Source organism: Vidua chalybeata, chromosome 17 (genome assembly GCF_026979565.1).
Source record: "Vidua chalybeata isolate OUT-0048 chromosome 17, bVidCha1 merged haplotype, whole genome shotgun sequence".
NCBI lineage: Eukaryota > Metazoa > Chordata > Aves > Passeriformes > Viduidae > Vidua > Vidua chalybeata.
Genome location: NC_071546.1, coordinates 2,895,385 through 2,916,667, shown reverse-complemented (window position 1 = coordinate 2,916,667; position 21,283 = coordinate 2,895,385). Strand labels below are relative to the sequence as shown.

Sequence of the window (21,283 nt, the reverse complement as noted above, 5' to 3'; positions counted from 1 at the left end):
AGGAATAATTAATCTATCTTAGTGGAGGACCAGCTTTTGTGAATGTAGTGATCATGTATCCCAGCAAATGTCTACATTTCCTGTAACAGTGAGCCTGAATGGTGATGAACTTATTCAAAGTTGTCAAAAACTGGAAAAAAATAGAATATTGAGTGCAGTATAGTGGGTGTGGCTGGCAGCTCGTCCAGGGTGTTCCAAGGTCTCTGGGCTGTCCAAATCCCCATGCTGCAGAGCAGGATCACAGGAACACACAACAGCCTTTTGTTTGTTAGAGTTGAATTAGCAATGCTGATCCCTGCTCCCGTGTGGGAACAATGTGTCCTGCATTTCTGGACAGGAGCTGAAACACAGCCCCGGCCCACAGAGAGCTTTGGCCAGGCTGATGGGCAGTGAGTCCAGTGCTTCTGTAGCACAGCACAGGATCCCAGCAAAGAGCTCACGGGTGGGAATTGTCCCTTACACAAAAAAAAACATGTTTGTGCCCAGTTCTAAGTACCCCAGGACTGCCCATGGGCTGATCTTAGCAAAATAGGTGATAATGGATGGGATTGTGCTGCAGGAAAGCTGCTTCCCCTGCTGCAGCCCCCTGTGGCTGCAGAGGGCTGTTCCCACCCCCTGGACACCTCCTGGAATACCTCACCCTCTGGAAACTCCCATATGTAACACCTGCCCCAGGAGCCAGGCACGGGGCAGGTAGAAAAGGCCCTGGGGTATTTCTGTGGCTCTGGAACAGCAGCTGAGGCTGGGTTTTGGCAGCCCAGGGCAGCAGCTCACCTTGCTGCAGCCACCCCGGGCACAGGGCTCAGCCTCCTGCCCGCCTGGGCACTGCACTGCCTGAGCAGCTCGTTCCTTGGACAGGCCCAAAACCCAACTTTGGGGCAAGGGGGAGAAAATACAAACAAACCCAGACATTTCTCTCTGTTGTAAATTTTTTTTTTTAATAATTTTTTTTTTAATGATGGCTGTTGGAAGTTGCTCAAAGGTTTGGGCTGTCGCAGCCCCGGCGAGATGGCAGCGTACAGATGAGACCGAGGTGCCAGGTGGCTGTGGTGGCCGTGGGGTGTCCCACCACACCTCTGGTGCACAGAGCAACGCGGAGTAGCGTGGGGGCGTCTGATCAGGAGCTCTGATTTCGTTTGGTCCTTCGCACTCCTTCACTCATCATGAGACGTTAGCACGTTTTGTCACTACAGTTCAAAGTTTCGCATCTACGAGCTTCTCACTTACTTTGTAATATGTTGGTAATAGTTTATGTTTAAACACAATAAACAGCTTGGCTATGGAAATCAGTTATGAAGGACAAAATACAGTTTGAGACCACATGTTAATGCAGTCCTAGTGGGCTTCACCAGACGAATCTATGTGTCTATCCTGCTTCACCAGAGCAATATTTGAGCACTAATTAGCAATCCGGAATGCTAACGATCTCTCTGCTGCTTTGTTCCTCATTGTAATTAGGAATACTTTTAGTGTGTTGGTTGTCCTTGGGGTTTTTTTTCAGAGCTAACATTACAAAGCTGTACTTTTTCTATACTAAGTGGACATTCTGTGCATTGCACTTCATTGCACTCAATAAAATTCAGTTATAGGCAGAGGGTTTAGGTTAATCACCTGTTCCCCATGGTGAGCGGGCAAAGTAATTCCTGTGCTGACATGGATGGCATTCTGTACAGTGCTGGATGTCACCATTACACTGCACTACAAAAGGCTTTTTCACTCTTATTCAACATGGTAAAAATATCAGCATCAACATGAAAATCAAGTTTGTGGCTAGGGCACAATGTCCTGAACCACTCACAACTGTAAGAGGGACAAGCAGAAGCTACTGTTGTAGGAAGAGATCTGTGGAAAGTTACTAGCTGAAAGTTAAGGTATTTTTCTTGCCTTTACCTGATTTTTATGGCTCTGTCAAACATGGTAAACTCATTCTACTGTGTGGCATGCTTTCTTTGATCCTTGCCAAATATTTGCCTGTGAAGAAGTGGGCGAAACAAACCCCCAAATTCTGAAGGCATACAATGTTTGTAACATCTACAGGGGTTGGATTTGGTTTTATAAACAGGCCTAATTCTTACTGAACCTTGATTATTTCATCAAAAAATAATGACGACCTCACTCCAAACAAACATTTCTGTTCTCCTGAAACCCAACATACAAATTCCACAATCTAGTTACACATGCCACAGAACAACAACTCATCTTTTTCCAGCATCTGAATGGGCAGAGTGCAGTCTGTCTATACACATTCCCCGTATTTTGGTAACCATTGGTTCCTGGGTTCTTGCTGGCAGGAGCTTAAACCAACTTACATGACATTTAAATATTTCTTTCATGAGTGGCTCCCAAAACAAAAACCATGATTTTTTTTTTTTTTTAAGACCCAATTACTTTGTCTTCACATTGTACCAGTCTAGGGATTGATGTTGCCAGGTGTCTGGTTTGGTGCTTCTTGAGCTTCTGCTCCGCACTCCGGTACCTCTTTGAGTGCTCCGTGGTTCCTCGTGCACTGTGCTGAGTGGCAGCATTGATTAGTTATGAATGTACAAAACATCTGACCAGCAGGTATTGGAAAATCATGTCCAGGTAGATCCCTGGATTTTTTAATAAACTAAGAAGATTTTTTTAGAATGATTCAGCATCAGAATGTCTTCTGCTTATGACACTGAAATTGTTCATAGATTTCATGATTTTAATTCATTTATGAGACAGCTATTAAAAAAATGGTTCTGTTCAGAGGTGGTTTAGCTACACTGGAGAATGCTGGGTTTAACAGGGAGCACTGGTGCAGGGAACTGAAGGAAGTTTCCCAGATCAGTTGAAACCTGTCTCGAAGACTCTAGTGCTGGCAGAGCGAGCCGGTGGATGGCACCGCGACTGGCAGGTGACCAAAGCAGTACAAAGGAAAGAGGCTCCACGCTGCAAGGCTGTCTGCCTGTATTTTTTCCAGTTTTCCTGCTTATTTCCATCCCAGGGTGTCCAAAACTTGTAGGTCACTGAAGTAGTTTTGTTTGGTAGGCTTTTCAATGCATTTTTCCCTCTTTTTTTTGTGTGTCCATAGTCCTCATCAGCTCAATGAGTTGAAATGTGCAGCAGGCTGTGTCATACCCATTCCTGGACAGGTCTTTTGTAGTACACAACATTTTGCTGCACCTCTTTGTTTTTAAACTGGAAGATCGTGTATACCAGGACAAGGATACACAGAGACAGGATGCAGGGGATCACCACTGCGATGGCATTGACAGTGCTGGGCATGTCATTTATTGTCACCATGATATCCACGTCGTCGTGCGGGAGGCGCCGGTCCTTGCTCCGCTCAACTTCCTTCTGGTTACAGCCCATCCAGTCCTTGAGGATCGACCTGGGGTAGCCTGGCTCCACACTCAGCCTCTGGTTATCGAACTTCCAGTACTCCTTCCCTTTGTAAAAGTAGGTGTAAACTAGGAGACAAAACAGAGAGTATTTCTCACTATTTCCCGTTAATGAGCTGTGCTTGTGGGAGGACATTAAGGGAGCCTGGACAACCTGAAGATGGACACTACCTAAGTCAATAAAACACATTTATCCAGAACATTCTTCCCAAGCCATTGGAAAGTGAAGGTGGTTTTGGAGCTGGGATTTAAAGGAGAAGCTGTAACCCTGGCTAGCATGTTCACCATTGCCCATGGAATACCATTCCCCTTGGCCAAGACAAGCTGGGAATTAAAAAAGAAAACCCTACTATCTTTAAAGGAAGGGTTCTGAGTTATTTTTCACTAAGGCATCTGTAAATATGTGCTCATCATTACCGAGTGATTAACATCATCTGCAGGGTGCCAGCATGTGCCTGGGTATGACAGAGTTTGGAAGAACACCCTGTTTCTGTTCATTCAGCCTGAGGGAGCAAATGCTGAGTCAGATGAGTCAGAGAATCCCGAAGATTTGGCCTGTGTTAAGGAGCAGTGTTGTCCTGCTGCTAATAAAAGGATGATGCTTTATGCTACATGTTGTTTGAAGCACCTCCCTCTCCCAAGATAACCCTTTTTCTAATGACTCTCAAGATATTAGAAAAAAAGAGAACAGGAGAAGGCAGCTGTGGTAGAAGTGTTGGTCTCCTGCACTGTTGCCCAGCTTAGCTGGCTCTCACTGCCATCCCTCCAGCCTGGCCCAGCCCTACAGCCCTCCTCTCACACCACAGCTCCAAATTTGAACACAGCCTCCATGGCACAAGCCCTTCTATTGGCTCTTTCCCTAACTGGAAGAGAAGGAATTTTTCAGATCAGAGAAAAAAATGTGTTGGAAGGAGCCTCTGGAGCTCCAAGCCCCTACTCAGAGCATAACTTCAAGGCTAACTACTAACATCAGACAGGCTGGAGCCTTTAGCAGAGAGACAGAGCTCACTTCAGGTAAATTAGGAGGAAATATAAGTTCTGGCACCCCTAGAACCAGGGCCCAGGAAAAGTTGGGTAGGGCCTATTGAGGCAGAAAAAGACTCATTCCCACAGAGCTGGATTGTCATAATGTGGTTTAGCAGGTGAGGAAGTGTGTGGGTTGGGATGAGGGTCAGGAAGGATCTCAGACTCCTGCTGCTCACAAAGCCCAGGTGACCCCACGACTTCTGAGACTTGATTCCTGGATCAAAAAACACTCAAAACACTCCACATCCAACCGCCCAGCTCCCAGCACAGACCAGCTCTTCCCGATCTAACAGGTGCAATGACTGCAGACACATACAGCCTTCCTTGCTGATGAAAGCCCCCTGAGGAGCCTGAGGGATTCCTCTCCACACGGTGATGGGCTTTGGGTAGCCTGGGTCCGTCGCTCTCTTGTCCTCGTTGTACCTCCAGTACCTGTCCCCTTTGAAGAAGTAGGTTTTGCCCACGGGCTCCCAGCGCAGCGCCGTGTCGATGCCCTCCCGGGGCAGGCAGCTCCCCAGCTCCACCAGGCTGTGAGGGTAGCCTGGCTCTGCTGTCACTTCCTTGAAAACCCAGTACTTATCTCCTAGAGGTGAGTGGGGACACAAACAACAAACAGATTGGCCTGTTAGGAGTCGGATCAATATGAACGTAAACCAACCACAGTGAACCGCAGCATGTTGAGGGCTTCCAGGCTTAACTGTAATCTGTGAGAAAGCTGCTCCTCCACTTCATTTTGAACCTTATTTCATCTGCTGCTCCTCAGCTCTTCTTTTGGGAGAGCTGTTGAACAGCCCTTTCCCATTTACCTTCTCATGCCAGTCATGATTTCAGACTTGTCTCATCCCCTGTCTGCCGTCCTTTGCTCAGGCTGAGGTGTTGATCAGCCCAAGCTTTTCAGACATTTCTGTCACCTTTCCCCGAGCCTCTCAAATTTTAGTACAGTTTAGAAAGCTGAGGTACTGAAGTTGCAGACACAAATCCAGAAGCCCAGCTACTGTGGTTTTGTACTGGCCATGCTTTCCAGCCACCCTTCCTTGCTCACAACTTGCTCTCAAGTTACAGGTTCCTGTTCAGGCATTGGCACCATACAAGGAGCTAAAGTGGGCCCCACCACAAGGTTGGTCATTTTCTCTCTTTAGGAGACAATTGTCCAGAAATGAGGTTTGGGAGTGCCCTGCATCTGGAGAGGCCTCAATGCCCTGGCAAAAGGTGTTCAAGGAGATAAGAAGGGCACTGGCACTCCCTGGGAAATAGGAGCTGTTTGTTGTTATCACATGAAAGCCAACTTCCCCTAATTGATATTAACTCTATACAGAGATTGTCCTGGCAAGGCCAGCCCACACTGAACTGTATTTTAAGGATCAGTGGCTGCTTGAAGTGCCCCCTTGGAAAAGGGCAAGGGTGCAGCGTACTTGTTTTCACCATTTTCATGCCATGAAAGCAGCCTGAGCTGAGGCAGGAGTGGCTGGCTCGTACTGAACTGTACTGTACCTTTGAAGAAAACGAATTTGCCATCAGAGCGCTCATAGGCTGCGTCGATCTTTGCAGGGAGGCCCTTCCAGAACTGCTCAATCTGCATGGGATACCCCTCCTGCACCCGGTTGTTGCGCAGACGCCAGAACCAGCGATCCTGAGGAAACCAGAAGCCTCTTGAGACTGAGTACTTTTGTCTTGCAGTCAGACCTGGCTGGGTCCAGCATCCAGCATTGCTAATCCTTGCCTAGGCCCCGCAACCATTACAGACTCAAGTCCTGCTTCAGGTGACAGCTCCAACCCAGCCCAACACTGTCTCCAGTGTGGGAAGTGCTGTGGGGGGAAGATGGCAGCACAAAGGGGGAGATGTTGATTGATGGGGCTGTGAAAAAGGGTGGAAAGAAGGAGAAGGAAAAGGAGCAGGGGGGAATTGAGTCCACAGCTGTAAGCATTGTGACCTCTCCATGTCTTGTCCCTGAGGTGTCATGCTTGTCCTGGTTCAGTTGAAGCTTAGCTCTTGGAGCCCAGGAGAGCCAGACAGCCTGAACATCACCCGGTGACTGTGTGAAACACACAAGGTTTAAAGGGACAAAGGAGGTATGAAATATCCCTTTAGATATTTGATCATTACTTAAAGCTGCAGTGAATGCTCAGGGATGAGCATGAGCAGGACAGAACTTTTGACCCTTCTCCCAGATACCATCCACACCTTCAACTAGTTTAATTTCAGGAATCTTCTGCAACTGATGTGGTTTGTCCATTTAATAACCTTCAATATGTCCCTTTCCACACTTCACACCCATTGGGCAGAGTGAAAACTACTGGTATTTTGGGAATGGGATCATGAATGTCCATATTCTGTTGGTACTCTAATGGGTTACTGAGCAAAGGGCTGTAGTTTACAAGAAAGGTTGACTCAAACTCCCCAGGTAGGCTGAGTGCTCCCAGAGCCCCAGTTCCACGCATGTCACCTCTGAGACAACGAGGCCTGCTCCCAGAGAAGCTGTGGCTGCCCCATTCCTGAAAGCCCCATCCAGGCCAGCTTGGATGGGGCTTGGTCTAGTGGAAGGTGTCCCTGTCCATGGCAGAGGGTGGAGCAAGGTGCTCTTTAAGGTCCCTCCCAACCCAACCCAACCCAACCCAACCCACACTAGGATTCCATGGTTACTCATGGTACTGATGTTGCTTCCTGGCTTTACAGGTGGCTCCTCTCAGGCTTGGTGGCATCTGAATTCTCTACCAGTGTACCCAATTCACATTTTGGAGCACAGGATGCCTGGGCACTTTCTCAATCCCATCAGGCACTGTTTCCAAATATCACAGAACCAATCTGCTCACACTTCCTTCCAATATTGCTCAGTCATCACCCTCAGAGGAACAGAGCTATTTTCACAGACATTTCAAATCTCACTACCAAATACTTCTATTAACCTTTTCCAGCAATAAAATGAAGGGAAGACTCATGGGTAAGTGGGAATTCTCAGTACCTTGAAAACAAACATTTCTCCTCTAAAGAGAGCCACAGTGTTAAAGTTGCCATCACAGATGTTTGGTTTGGAGCCAGGCAGAGCTGGCCTATCACCCAGAGGAGGACTGGGAGGCCGTGGCTGTCTCTCGTGTTTTCTTTCCGAAGTGGAGTGAATTCTGCGAACAGGAAGAGTTGGTAAAGGCCTGGTTGGCTCCAGGGGCTCTATAGGAGGACCTAGAAGTGAAAAGGAATATATTTAGCAAAGTGGACAAGCTTTTTTTTTTCTGTAAGCTTTAAAAGACTCCAGGCTGGATGGACAGCACTGCCAGGGATTTATATACTCCTGATGCAGAGCTCATTCCCTAGAAATGGGGAGCGGAACAAGATGCATCCACACGTGAAGACTATCCCAAAACAGACAAGTGATAAGAACTGAAGAAGAGCCAGAATGTTTTTGTAGGTCTTCCCAAGGAGGCTGGAGCTAAAAGGAAGGAGGAGCCACACCAGTCATGTTCCCAACTGAAAAGAAAGGTGGTAACCCTTGAATAGAAATGTTTAGTAGACCATAAAAAAAGGCAACAAAAAACCCTGGAAACCAAAGGAAAACCAGGAAAAAAAAGTTAGGGTGTGAAAACCAATACTACATTATAAGGGGAACTGCAGGGAGCAGTTTATTACACAGCAGCTTTCCCTGGTGAACAGTTGTGACAAGGGACCTTATCCCACTCAACTGATGCCCTCCTAGCACAGCTCTCCCTTTCCATCTTTCCCCAGCCCAGCTCTGGGATCTGACAAGGCCAGAGAAATAAAAATACAAGTGAGTCAGACTGGAGCAGAGGTCTTAAACAGCCTCTTGCCATAGGATGTTTTCATTAACTGTTAGTGGTAAATGTGGACCAAATCTCAGTCAGAGAGTCACATTTCTTATTGCTTCTCAGAGAAGACCATGAGTTAAGATGGCAATAAACAGAAGGCCACTAGAGCAAAGATTTCAGTGGGCTTGAGATGTGAAGATGGTGTATTTGCAGGGATCATGGTTTCAATTTCATTCTGAGCCTGTAGGATAAACCCCCACCTGTGGACAGAATGGGGGCTGGTGTCATGGGTGCTGTTTCAGTGTCAGTTTGGGGTCAAGATGCTGCACCCCAGCTGGAGGTGAACACTGGCCCTGGACAAGGCTCATCCTCACAGCCTGGAAGAGCCACGCTGAGTTGGGCAGCTGTCCATAGCCAGGGAAGGGATTTATGAAGAAGGATTGAGGTACCCATGGAGTCCACACATCTGTGGGGTTAGAAGAGGGCTTTTGCAGATAAACATTTTGAACTGTTCAATCTGAAGTAATGACTTGGTGCCTGAGTCCCCATGGCAGCTTTACTCTTAAATGTTCCATCTTTGAAGGGTTCCTAAAATGGATGAGTGCTTAACATGCCCGGGAAGGGTGACCAGATTAGGAACATCCTCACAGCTAAGGACAAAGAAGCCATCTTAGAAGGCACCTTAATAATTATTAATAAAGATGTAACAGTAAGAATCTCATGTGCAGGTTTCATGGATATGATGCTCAGAAAGTACCACTTGGATGGTAAAGTCCAACTTCCTGCAGTACCAGGCCAGAAACCTCCACCAGCGAATCCTGTAATGGGCACAGTGTTTCCAGGGCAGATACAGATTTCAAGCATAGAATATCCTCTATAATGCACAGTAAACTGCTCTAATGATTAAGCCCTTTTGAAGCTGAGGTCTGCCTTACCTATTGCCTGAGTTTGTGCAGCTTTAAATTCAGTGCTTTCTTTCTTATATTTAGTGTCTCAACATTTAATCATTTACAGATCTCGACTGGAAATGCTTTTAAAAATCTCCTTAATGAACTAAATAGAGCAGTTCCTTTGGTCTGTTGTTGCAATGGCTTTTGGTTTTCAAATCTTGACACATCTCTTTCCTAAAGCTTTTGAAATGGATAACTATTTCTTCAGGGCAACTTGTCCTCATAATGTGATACTTTGTGCCATGTGCAGATATTAGCAACTATTTTTATTTACTTTATTCCAGAGCCTTAATGAAAGACATCAAATATTGCTTACAGAAGTACTTTATGCTGTTGCTTACAGAAATACTTCATGAGGACTCTCTGACGATGATTATGCTTGGAAAGGTGTCTATATGAAATGGATACAAATACTACAGTGAGACGGTGCATTTCTCATCCCCTCCAATCTTTCCGGGGCAGTGCCAGTATTTTAGTTGACCATAAAATTTCCAAACTCTGATACTGCTACTGCTAGAGACCTTGTGGGTTTTCCCCAAATGGGATGCAGCTGAGGTCTCCAGACAGTGCCTGTGACAGGAGCAGCAGGGCTGGACCAGGCAGGGTGGGCACACCCACAGCAGTGGTGCAGGGCAGCTCAGGAGCTGCTTTTGGAGACATACCCAAGTCTCTGCAGTTGCTGTGCTTTTAGTCACACTCAAGCTCATTAAACACATCCTTTTTGGACCAAGCTAAACTTGAAGATGCATTTCTGGAGTGCATCCAGGATGCTGCAGCTGCAAGCAGGCACCACAGGGCATGGCAAGAGCTGGCTCACAAAACCACCTCCTTCCTCAGAATATATACAACATGGGTGTCTCCATCCTCAGGATCTTATTTATTTCACACAATCACTACGTGTGACTGGATCTCCACGTGTGCTGCTGCTGTTCCTGCTGGCAGCCACTGACACTGCCTGCTGGCACCCACAGGACCTTCCTGTGCCATGAAGCAAAGGCACCTCCCCAAGGGCAGCAGGTCAGCTGGATGTCTGGAAAGCTCCTGGAGGCAGGACTTGGTCCAGTGGGACCTGCACAGGAAGGGCTGGGAGTGGCAAGAGGCCCCAGCCAGACCCTGCACAAGGACAGCCGAGGTTCTGGTTTGTTCACGTGGCAGCAGGGTTCAGCTCCTGCCTGGGACAACTACAGGAGCAGGAAGTCTACAACCAGTTTTGGATGTCAAAAATGGCGCTTGGTGCCAGTGACAGAACCCAAGTAAATGAAACCTGAAAACCAGCAATTCACATGCTCAGTGAAATGAACATGCCTGCATTAGGAAAGAGGAGTCTTGGCTGGGGCCTGTGCAAGGGGACAATAATCAGTGATTTACTGAGCACTGCACTCATTAAACAGCAGCATGACCCCTTCCCTCCTGTGCTGCTTTCCCCATGGATTTGAGTGGATGTGGCTAGTAAATAACACTGGAAAACCTTTAATGCCTGTCCTACCTTAGAGGATTCCCCTGCTAACAACCTGGCACAAGGGTCAGCTGTAGCCCATTGCTGCAGAAACACAAGGGAGGTGTAGTTTGCTCTTCCCCACCCCCTGCTCTGCAAGGGGCAAATGCTGCCATGCCAAACCAGAGATGACCATGAGCAGTAAGATGAGGACATGACATTAATTTCTTCTCCTCTCTTTAAAAAGAAAAAAACGGTGAGACAGGAGTAGCACCTAAATAAAAAAAAGACGAATGTGCCTGACAAAGACCCATTGGACACAGAGAATCTGACACACAGAGAATCTGACCATAAGGTGCCAAACAGGGACTGTAGTGTTATGCTTATACAATGGAAATTTAACACCCCCATTTCTGGAGTTACTAATTCACTGTCTCTGCACAAGTGAGGACCACCAGTGTACCCAGCCACAGCCTGCCCTGCCCTGTACAGGCAGTCCTGTACAGCTCCTCTGTTCACCTTCAGTGCCCAGGGCCTGTCACAGTCATCTGTGGAGAAGAGGAAAGTTCAAACAGCACCTGCAACCCAGGGCACCAATGTAAAGGTTTTAATTAGCCCTAAAATGCCACTGAAGCAGCCCACGTAGAACTGGCATGGCAGAAGCAGTTGTACACACCGTAGTCAAGATGATGCCATGCAGCAAGGATTCAGATGAACCAGGGATTTGCTTTAAGGAAAACATTTGCTAGATCAGTGGAGAGAGATCTCAAGTCAGGCCCAACAAGGGAAGCTGGCCCTGTATGTACTCACTGCTGGCCGTGGCCAAACCAGAACAGGCCATGGCCAAATTAGCCCTGGCAAGGCTTCCCACACATGCTGCAGGTGGTCTGCAACCTGCTTGGATGCAGACTTTGTCATTGCAGTTCAAATATTCCTCTTATTGTCCTTCTCTGCTAGGCACGGATATTTCCTTGCTACCTTTCACTCATATTTGTTTTTATAACCTAGGCCTTCTAATTTATTCTGATTGAAGATTTGTCTCTCTAGACTGCCTTTTCATTTTTAGTTGTTGCCTCCACTTAGTCCCTGAGAGTGGCTTAAGGTGGGAGGTGAACCTTCAGCTGTGCACATGCGAAGAGCAGAGGAGTACACTGAAAACATGGAAATCCTCAGGTCCAAGTGCTCCTCAGGCAGAATTTGGTGTACAGTTACGGGGATGGGAAAAGAACCACAGCCTGTCTGTTGGTGGAGAAAGTGCTCCCTCATAAGACCTAAGGCACTGCAGAGTCCAACCTGGCACAAAAGCAGAATGAGCAGACCCCATCCATTAGGAAAGCTCAGTGGTCATTCCTATTTCCAGACTCCCATCACAGTAGCCTGCCTCCCAAACAGCTCAAGGCAGGATGGAACAGGTTTACCAGCAGCAGAGGTGAGTGTGTGAACAAAGAGTCACTTAAGATGTGCTGGCATTGTGGTAATTAATACAGAGACAGATCACATCCACCAGTTTGAGCAGGCAGCAGAACATCCTCTGCCACTACACTTCTGAGCAGCTTCAGAGAATCAGACAGAGGAAAAGTATCTAATTAGAAAAATCTAAGTGAGAGAGGTTATTGCATGGGTCTGCAAATGGGCCTGAACACAGTCATCTAGTTATCATATGTGATCCCAGCACCAGAGCCAAGTCCTCCCATGGGACTGATCCTGCAGCCACTTCCACAGGGGAAGCAGGTAAGAAATCTCCTGCAGCTGGAAACTCTACGATCTGGAGGGAAGCAACTTGCTGGGACTTTACAGACACTGTGTGGAGAAGAAGAGTTTCTTCCTCTCTATCAGAAGCAAGGCAAAGAATGTCAGAAAGCTTTTGGGTCACAGCAGATCACCTTTAGAGTGTGACTTCCACCACTGGCACTTAGCCTCCTCCCTTCATGCTTCCTCTGTCGCAGACCATCTGAATACCAAGGTGACCTGTGAAGATAACACAGAGAGAGGAGGCATTTAGGAGCCACTGTGTCGATAGTTGAGGACAAAATATAATTGTACTGTCCTCCTGGCTATTGACAGAGTGTTCCCTCAACTGCACAGCACCTGCCTGGAGGCTCAGCACCTTCCTGGCTCAGCTGGTCCCAGGTAGCAGCTCCCCAGCTACCTGTGCTCTGCCAGCACAGAGGAGGCTTTGGGTCAGTTCAGGGGAGAGAACCATCCACTTGCAAACAAAGGCCTGTCTTTATCTTCTTAATATTCACTCCAAGAAGAAAACTATCCTCCAGGCTACAGTTATGGCTTGAATAACTCACAGGAGGGTTTGGTTTGAAAAAGCTGAGCTGCCAGCATGTTTCTGCAGCACTGAAGCAGCCGTCCAGGTACATAGACAAGGCTCCTCAGCCTTCTTCAATCAAAGCCTAGGATCCAAGGGAGCCAGGGAAGGTAAGAGAAACCACCTGGCTGCTCTGCAGGCTCCAGGGCAGTGCAGAGAGGCCCCTGTTCACACTACATGATGTAGCTGCCAACAAGCTACCTCAGGGGCCAGAGACTGTCCACAAAACGCCAAGTGAAGGAAGGACTCCTTTCCCTCACTCACTTGACAGACTCACCCACAGAGCACTTTGCACTTCTGGGCTCAGCCTTCAGGGCTGAAGTGAATAAAGATGTGACAGTTAGCCTGGGTCCTTGTCACAGTGCAGAACAAGCCCCAGCACCCACAGAACAATGGGTGGACAGTCAAGGCCCCATGACCATCACTGGGTGGCAGGAAGGGTTTCTTGAACCCTTCTCACACAGACATTCTCCTCTGAATGACAACTGCCACTCAGGTGACAGAGCATTCACCTGGGAGACAAGTGTCCACAGCAGACATCCTTGCTCTAAGCCAAAGGAATGCTTTCCTGGGCTCTGGAATGAGGTGATTCACCTTGCACTTGGGTTCTCTGCTTTGGGTGCCAGAAAAACTGGGTCAAAAATTCCCAGCCTTAGGCAGGCAAATGATGAGAGTTTAGGGCTCTGCAAGATGCTCCAGTTTCCTTCTGGAAAAACTTTCAGAAGCCTGACATCTGCTCTACAGAAAAACAGAACATTTTTCTATACTTGGAAGAATCTGTAGGATGAGAAAAGTATTTTCCACCCAGCCATAACACACACCAGTGTTTTTCCATCAGCTGAGAAACCTCCCAAGAGAGATAGGCTCCCTCTCAGCCTCCCTTTTGGCAGAGTCCTCCAGGTGTCACGTGGAGCCCAAGGACAGCACTGGGAACCAGGCAGTTGCTCCCAATGTTTCAGAGGAGCGGGAATGAAGATCTGGCATTCGACAAGTGAGGCTCTGTGGATGCACCACAGGTGGAGTCTGGTGTTTCCTGCTGGGTCCAACAGAGTCTGTGGACAGGAGGAAAGTGCAAATGAAGTGATGCAACATAAAGAGGGTGCCTGGTATCTCTGCAATGTGCCAGACATGTGGCACCAGGGCACATCCCTCCAGATTCCTGATGGCCAAGCATTTTCCTTCCTCTCTCCTCCTAAGAGCATAGTACCATGGGGCACGGATCCACAAGTTCCAAATCTTGCAGCTTCTACAGATGAGGTCTTGGATGTTACTCTGTTTCCTCTCCATGTCCAAGAGGACATTTTCAGAGAACATTTCCACATGACAGCAAAGCTTGCTCTGATGGTCCCACTCACAGTGCAGTGTCACCACATGGAAATTCTCCACCAGGTCTTTCTGCTGCTCCCTCACAAGCCATCTCACACATAGGTGTAGCTTACAAGTGACCTGGCATGGTCACAAGGGTGTGTAGGTTACAAGAATCTCTATGGGCTGCCACTGGAAAAGGGGGGGAGGTGGAAGCCATGCACGCTGCACTGAGGGGGTGAGGCCGGCAGAAGGTCCTGGTTGCTCACGGACACTGTGCCCTGCTGGTTCCCTGTTCCTGGATGTCAGAGCTGGTGTTGTCCAGTTCCTCAGCCAGGGGCTGGAGTGGTTTCATGCCCACTCTGGACCTCAGCCCTCAGGGGTGCAGCATGTGCACTGACTGGGATCTCTTCTCTTGAACTGCACAGAAGATGTGTCAGGCTGAGATTTCCTCAGTGAGATCTGGGATGACCCAGGTCTTTGAGGTTGTCTCCAGGGTTAATGACCTTGTCTACCTTTGAGAGATGAGGAGACCTCCTCTTTGTGACCTTAGGCTTTGAAAGGTCCTTGAAGGTGATGGCCTGGTTAAGCAGCCCTGTGCACATGAGCTTTTGCTGTACTTCATGTCAAGCCCTCTGCTCCACAGACACAGTGCCACAAGAGTCACTCCCCATGAGAGGCTGCCTCATCACCCACTGCAAACCAGTACTGAGAGCAGGATGTGAAGAAACATGGAATCACAGAACCATTCAGGTTGGAAAAGCCCTCTGAAGTGATCAAGTCCAACCCTTAACCAGCACTGCCAAGCCCACCACCCAAACCATGTCACCAAGTGCCACATACACATATTTTTTGAATACCACCAGGGATGGTGACTCCATCACCGCCCTGGGCAGCTGTTCCAATGCCTGACCACCCTCCTAGTGAAGAAATTTTCCCTAATACCCAGGCTAAAACTCCCCTGACACAACTTGAGGCTGTTTCCTTTTGTCCTGTCACTTGTTACCTGGGAGAACCCCAAGCACCTGTCTGCACCCTCCTGTCAGGACAGGGTGACCAGTGCTGCAGAGTGACCAGCTCAGGCTCTGTGACACAGCCACAGCTGAGCATCTCTCCTCTCTCCACCTGCACTGCAGCTCACTGCAGCCCTGGCCTCAACACTAGCAAAGTTCAGAGGCAACTCAATGGGATGTCCAGGGGACCTGCAAACTGGTATTGAGACAGAGTGAAAATTTAACAGGGTAGAAATCCATTTGGATTTAGGTGAAATGTGCCACTTTGAGCTTGCTAGCATAAGTAAAATATGCTGTTTAGTCTGGTAACTTTGCAACACTAATAAAACTGCCCCAGCTGAAGAGATAAGAGATAAGAAAGACTCCTCAGACCTTGAAACAGACAGGGCAGAGTGACCCAGGAGTTCTCTCTGTACTTTCTGACAAAAACTGAGTACAAGTGTAACTAGCTGTAAGTGTAACGTGAAATCAGCAGAATGAATATGCATGAACCTATTGTGAAATTCTATGCATATGTAAATTAGTAAGAGTAATAAAAAAGGATCATGAGTCCTCAGGGGCACGCATGTCCTTTGAAGGGGAACGATCCCCACATGTGTCCAGCGCTGTAATAAACATACTGTCCCTACAAATCTTTATAGGAATTGTGGGGTTTTGATTTTTCGTCCACATTTCAGTATCACTTCCAGTTTAATTCCTTCCTGAGCCTGTCACTTGTGACGCGGGCACATAAATACAGAGGGAGATACATTCTGAACAACATACATAAAGTAGAGCCCTGCTATTTCCTTGTTTTGTCAAGGAATATGCCACAGGAAGCAGCTCTCAGGAGATGGGAATATTGCTGACTTGTGTTACAGCTCTGTCACGCAGGGAGCTGCTGGCTTTGCTCTCAGTAGCTCAAAATTGAAGTAACATTTTAAACATTGATCTTATACTTATCAGCATGAAGCACAAACAAGAGTTCACATCACCTACTGTCTCTGTGGGTGAGTTTTGAAATAAATCCAGCAAAAAATAAATTAAAAATTCAACAAGTCATTATATGAGAGATCTGGACATATTTCTTTTCTAATGGATAAACACAGATACAATATAAACCACATTTGAAATGCTTCATTCTCAAAACGTGACAAAATGGACTTCAGCTTTAGTACAGCCTCTGTTATTTGTTCTAGCAACTTCAGAGGAATTAAAAATTGGAAGTTTTGATTCTTACTATTTTTTAAAAAGGATGCTACAGGCAAGACTAGCTCTGTGTCTGATTTTGCAGAGTAGGTTACTAAATAATACATATTGAGCACATGCTGCTGCACTGTAGAGAATGTCAAAGGAGATTTTGGGTTTTGGAGAGGTTCTCTGGTAGATGGGCTTTTGGTATTCCCAAGGCACAACAAAGCAGAGCAGCACTGTGGAAAGAAAATGCACTAGCTGAATGTTCCTGCTAAAGCTACGAGAAGGATATTTCAGCAGGCCCTTCTCAGTTTTGAGATCAGATGAAGGGTTCTGTTCTTTCACCATTAGTTCCAGGGAGAAACATCACCTGCATTTTCCACAATTTCTTTGTGAACCATAAGTATAAAACCTGATTTTAAATTCAACTTTGATTTTTGGACTGTAATTCTGTATCAAGGGCCAAAATCTCTACCTGGGGAAGAAAAGCTCCTGCTGCAGAAGCTGCTCCTTCTTCTCCCCACAGGATGAGTTATCTCTACAACCCCTAACACCATCCCCAGCCCATTCCAGCTCAAAGGCCTCAGAGCCCCATTCTCAGGTGTACTATTCCCAGCTCAGCCCCTGCTGATCTTGGCTTGAATCCCAAAAGTGGAGCAGGAAGGCTGTCAGTTCCTTATGTGCTCCCTTTCCAAAAACATGTCTGAAAACAGAGAAACCCATCATTTTTTCTTGATTGTACTTCCACTGTCTGCAATAAATTACATTTTTTTTTCCTTTCGGATTAATCAAAGTTCACAGGAACTAAATCAACATTTCAAAATAGAAACAGCATAATGGCATTTTGGCAGCTTTCAAAATTTAACACTTAGATCTATTACTTAATGAAAGTTTAACACTGACTACCCCAGCACTTTATTTCAAAACCCTCCAGAGTCTCTGCTATCCTGAGCACCAGAACATGAACTGTGTTAGAGTATTCTTAAGTAAACAATACCATAGGACAATTAACATGCAGCTTCACCTGGTAATGAACAATAAGAAGATGCACTAATGAGATAAGATAGTTCCCCTGGGTGTACTTTAAGCCATGTTATTTTACATATTGGACCTTACTTGGATATCTGCCTCACACTGAGGCTGGACTGCTCTCTACAAATGCCTGTTTTTTCCCACTGCCCTCACAAGTCAGAGAAATTAGCCCAGGAAAAGACTTTTCCAGGCATCTGCACTTAAACAACGAATCTCAATCCAGTCACAGAAAACAAACACCAAATCTGACTGAAACAGCTGAGATTCAATTTAGATGTCTTTCTATACTGCTTTAGTCTTACAGGTCTTGCACACATTTTATTAGCAGCAACTTCAAATTCACTGGCAGACCATTGATGGAAACATTGAGTGTCAGGCCTGTCACCAACCTCTGCAGCAAGTCCTGAGAAACACCAGCTTTCCCACTGACAACCATCTTACAAGTATTTTTTTCGCCTTTAATTCATACCATATCTGCTCTGCTGCTTCTGGGAGCTAATATTTGACTCCAGCAGCACAGCTGCTCTGTGCTGCATTAATTAAGTAACCTCTCTGTCAAACCTGTACTTTCCACAAAGAATGAAATCAGGGATGTTTGATGAAACCTATTTATCACAGGTTGCCACAGACTGTGGCCATTAGTCTCAGTCTCCCCTTGTGTTCCTAAAACCTGTCTTTCTCTTTGCTCTCAGAGTCTCCTTCTGCCAATAATTCTGTGAATTCCTGTCCTCACACCCTGGTATCCATGATCCCATCACCTGCCACCACATCATTGCAGCCCCTAGGTTTTCTCCCATAATCTGTCTGCCCCTTTTCTATTTCCCTTGAGCCCATTATCTTTGTGGCACATGCTGTACAACATGTTCAGCTAGAGACTGAAAGAAGCAAAGTGCTTCCTAAGCAGATCCAAACTTTCTTTCCCTTACCTTATATGTAATGAGAAAAAAAAAAGAGTAAAAACACTTTTTACCTTTCCTTGATGTTCCAGGTTCTTTGCATTCTTTTCCTTTATTTGCACTGGTTGTTCCTAATGGACAAACCTTGGGTACAGCAAAGCCTGTTTTTCCCTTTGCAGTACTCCTTGATTTGGGGACACAGTGAGGGATGGAGCAGCAGTGGGATCACAGAGGTTTGATTATCCTGACTTGTGCAGTCATCTTAGTCCTGGATCGAGGGTTTTAAAGAGTTCCCCACTCAGCTCTGGCAGGAAATGCAGACTACCATCTGCAGGCATGTGGGGGCTAATTGTAAAATACTCCCTAGGCTCAAACTTGGTGTAAGTAAAGAAGTAGGAAGGAGGAAAGAAGGGTTGCTCACCATAGATTTTCTGAATTCCTTGGAGGTCATCCTGAGGCAGTTTGAAGTTGTGTGTTTCCATGTACTGGTAGAAAGGAGCCATGATAGCACTGGGATCATTGGAGTGCTCCAGACCCAGCGCATGCCCCAGCTCATGGACAGCAACCAGGAAGAGATCATTCCCTGTGGGAGGAAGGCACAGCCAGGTTAGCACACAGCCACGACCTCAGGCCATCCCAAGCCCCTCTTGCCCATAAACCAGAAGCAAATGCTTTGCTCTCCTACTGCACAGCAGGTCACAGTGCCAGGGTCAGCTCCTGGAGATGGTTTTACTCCCAAAAGCCTGCACAGCCTTTAGCCATTGTCAAAGAACGGGCCAGAGGCTGCCAGCCCCAGAGCAGGTAAAACAGGCAGTGCCTGGAGTGAAAGGATACTGACTCTAGACTCCTTTGTAGAGAATTTACAGAAAATGGCCAACAAAATGGTCACTGTGATACCATTGGCTCCTTATCCAAGTCCTGCCAGGAGAGGTGAGAGCATGGACAGTCTGCTAATCAGTGGTGGGGTGAGTGCTTTGTGCCCCTTCTGGGTCCTCTGGTGCCATGCTCTGATCAGCCCTGGACCAACAAATGGTAGGGGAGGTCTGCGGGCACCTGGCAAGGCAGAGAAAGGACAGAGAAGACCAGGGTAACACGCACTGTCCCATGTGGGCAGCCCCATCTCCTCCAGCAAGGGCTCCTCAATGTGCTTTTACTCTCTGCGACCCCTGGCACTGCCATGTGTGCAGGAGCTGAGCACAGGTAGCTCCATCCTGCCCCACTCCCACACAGGGAAAAGGTTGGGTTGGATCCCAGTGGCAGAAGGTGTGGCAAGCACATTTCTCTCTCTCTCAGGATTTTTTATTGAGGTGTACAGAGAGAAATGTGCTTGCCACAAGAAGGAAGAAGGAAGAAGGAGGAAAGAAGAGTCAGGACTCTTCCTGGCAGGGAGAAGAAGGGATGAGGAGCCCTGTCTGGTGCAGAAGCTGGGAGCAGTGGGAAGGAGGGGTACCTTCAACTCTACAGGCACACATTCCTCTTCAGTCCCACGGCCCTGGGACCCTCATCACTTTGATCTAGTGTGGTCCCTGGATGTCCTGCTCCATTAGGGCACTGGAAAATGACCCAGGCAATGCTATGTAGGGATGAAGACACAGCCAACAAGGACTGATGTCTCCTCAAGGCAGTAAAATGTCTGAGCCCTCAATTCTGCCTGAATTTGGGTTCCTCTGGTTTTGGTTTTTTATGGCAAGGCAGAAACCAAGAGCACTTGCAATTGGACATTTGCAATCAGTTGTCAGTGGCAGTTCAGTGGCTGCTCTGCAGCCTCTCCAAAGAGTTTCCTCATACCTCCAGCTGAACAAAGCTCAGCTCTGTGCTGAGCTCTACCTGAGACAGGAGTTGCAACAGTGACTCACACAGAACCATCTCTGCTTTTTAAATAGTTACTGCTCCACTGTTACCCATAAAAATATGACAAAGCAGTTTCAGGGGTCTGCGAGCCTCCTCAGCAGGGAGCTTTGCCAGCGTCTGAAGATACCTGAAGTCAGTACCAAACAGTGCTCCCCCAGTCACACATACCACCCCAAAATGGTTAAATGCTCTGAATGTTTGAGTTGGACGGTGAAAGCATCTGAATATGCAAGACATGTTACAATATACAAATGCATTTCAAATAAATTTTCAAATACAATTGTCCAAAAACATATATAGCTGAAAATTTAGCCACATATTTATGTAAAATTTTAGAATTTCTGTATTTGGGAATTTCAAATAAAGACCTACTTAGTAATTTTTTGTCATCTGTTGCTGAAAAATCTGGTGTGTGCAGAACAAGTTAATACAATGTCCAACAGCACAGTATAAAATCCATGAAGTAGTTTTATGGTAAAGTTTGGAGGACTGATCATTCTCCACAGGTTTTCAAAAACACTCAAGCTTAGAAGATGCACCCAGACTCCAAATGGGATTCAGAGAATCAATGTCCTTTTGCAAAATTGAATGGACTTAGTCTCCTGTATCACCTAAATGCTCATGAAAGCATCATTTTTCACTGCTACCACAACTACTTACACATGGAGTCCACAGTAAAGGTCACTCAGTACAGAGCTGACCTCATGAGACTCTGCTCAGCACAGGCTCACAGTCTGTGCCTGTGCTCAGGGACATCCTCCCTCACCTTCCCTTGGTGGCATTTTTTTCCTTGCTAAAGTACCTGCAGTATTTGTGCTGCCAGCAGATCTAGAACTTGTCTCTATGTAACTACATAGAAATCTATGCAAGTGACTTGCCTCTATGCGCTAATCCTTTACCAGGGGCATAAGATCAGGCACTATCTTAAGTTAAATTAGTTTCAAATAGCTTTCAGTCATTTGTTTCTACCCAAAATAAATGCCAGCCCACTTTACAGGTGGAAAATGAATCCCACAGACTCACAGGATGGTTGAGGCTGGAAGGCACCTCTGGAGATTGTCTAGTCCAATGCCCAGTTCAAGCAAGGTCAAGTAAAGCAAGTTCTCTGCTCAGGTTTTGAATGTCAAGTTTCTCACACTGGGGAGCCGTGCCCAGGGCACT

The 21,283-nt window shown here is 46.8% G+C and overlaps 1 protein-coding gene across 2 annotated transcripts in view; it reads right to left on the bottom strand.

Moving 5' to 3' along the window:
* Positions 1 to 633: 633 nt before the first annotated feature.
* MMP24 (matrix metallopeptidase 24) overlaps positions 634 to 21,283 on the bottom strand; it is a 45,542-nt gene continuing 24,892 nt past the window's right edge. For both annotated transcript variants that reach the window (XM_053958355.1, XM_053958356.1), the window contains 5 exons: positions 18,693 to 18,854; positions 7,355 to 7,569; positions 5,886 to 6,024; positions 4,711 to 4,977; positions 634 to 3,437 (listed from right to left, as the gene is read on the bottom strand). In XM_053958355.1, the coding sequence (XP_053814330.1) occupies positions 3,100 to 3,437; positions 4,711 to 4,977; positions 5,886 to 6,024; positions 7,355 to 7,569; positions 18,693 to 18,854 (1,121 nt within the window). In that variant the 3' untranslated portion in view covers positions 634 to 3,099. The remainder of the gene's footprint in view (positions 3,438 to 4,710; positions 4,978 to 5,885; positions 6,025 to 7,354; positions 7,570 to 18,692; positions 18,855 to 21,283) is intronic.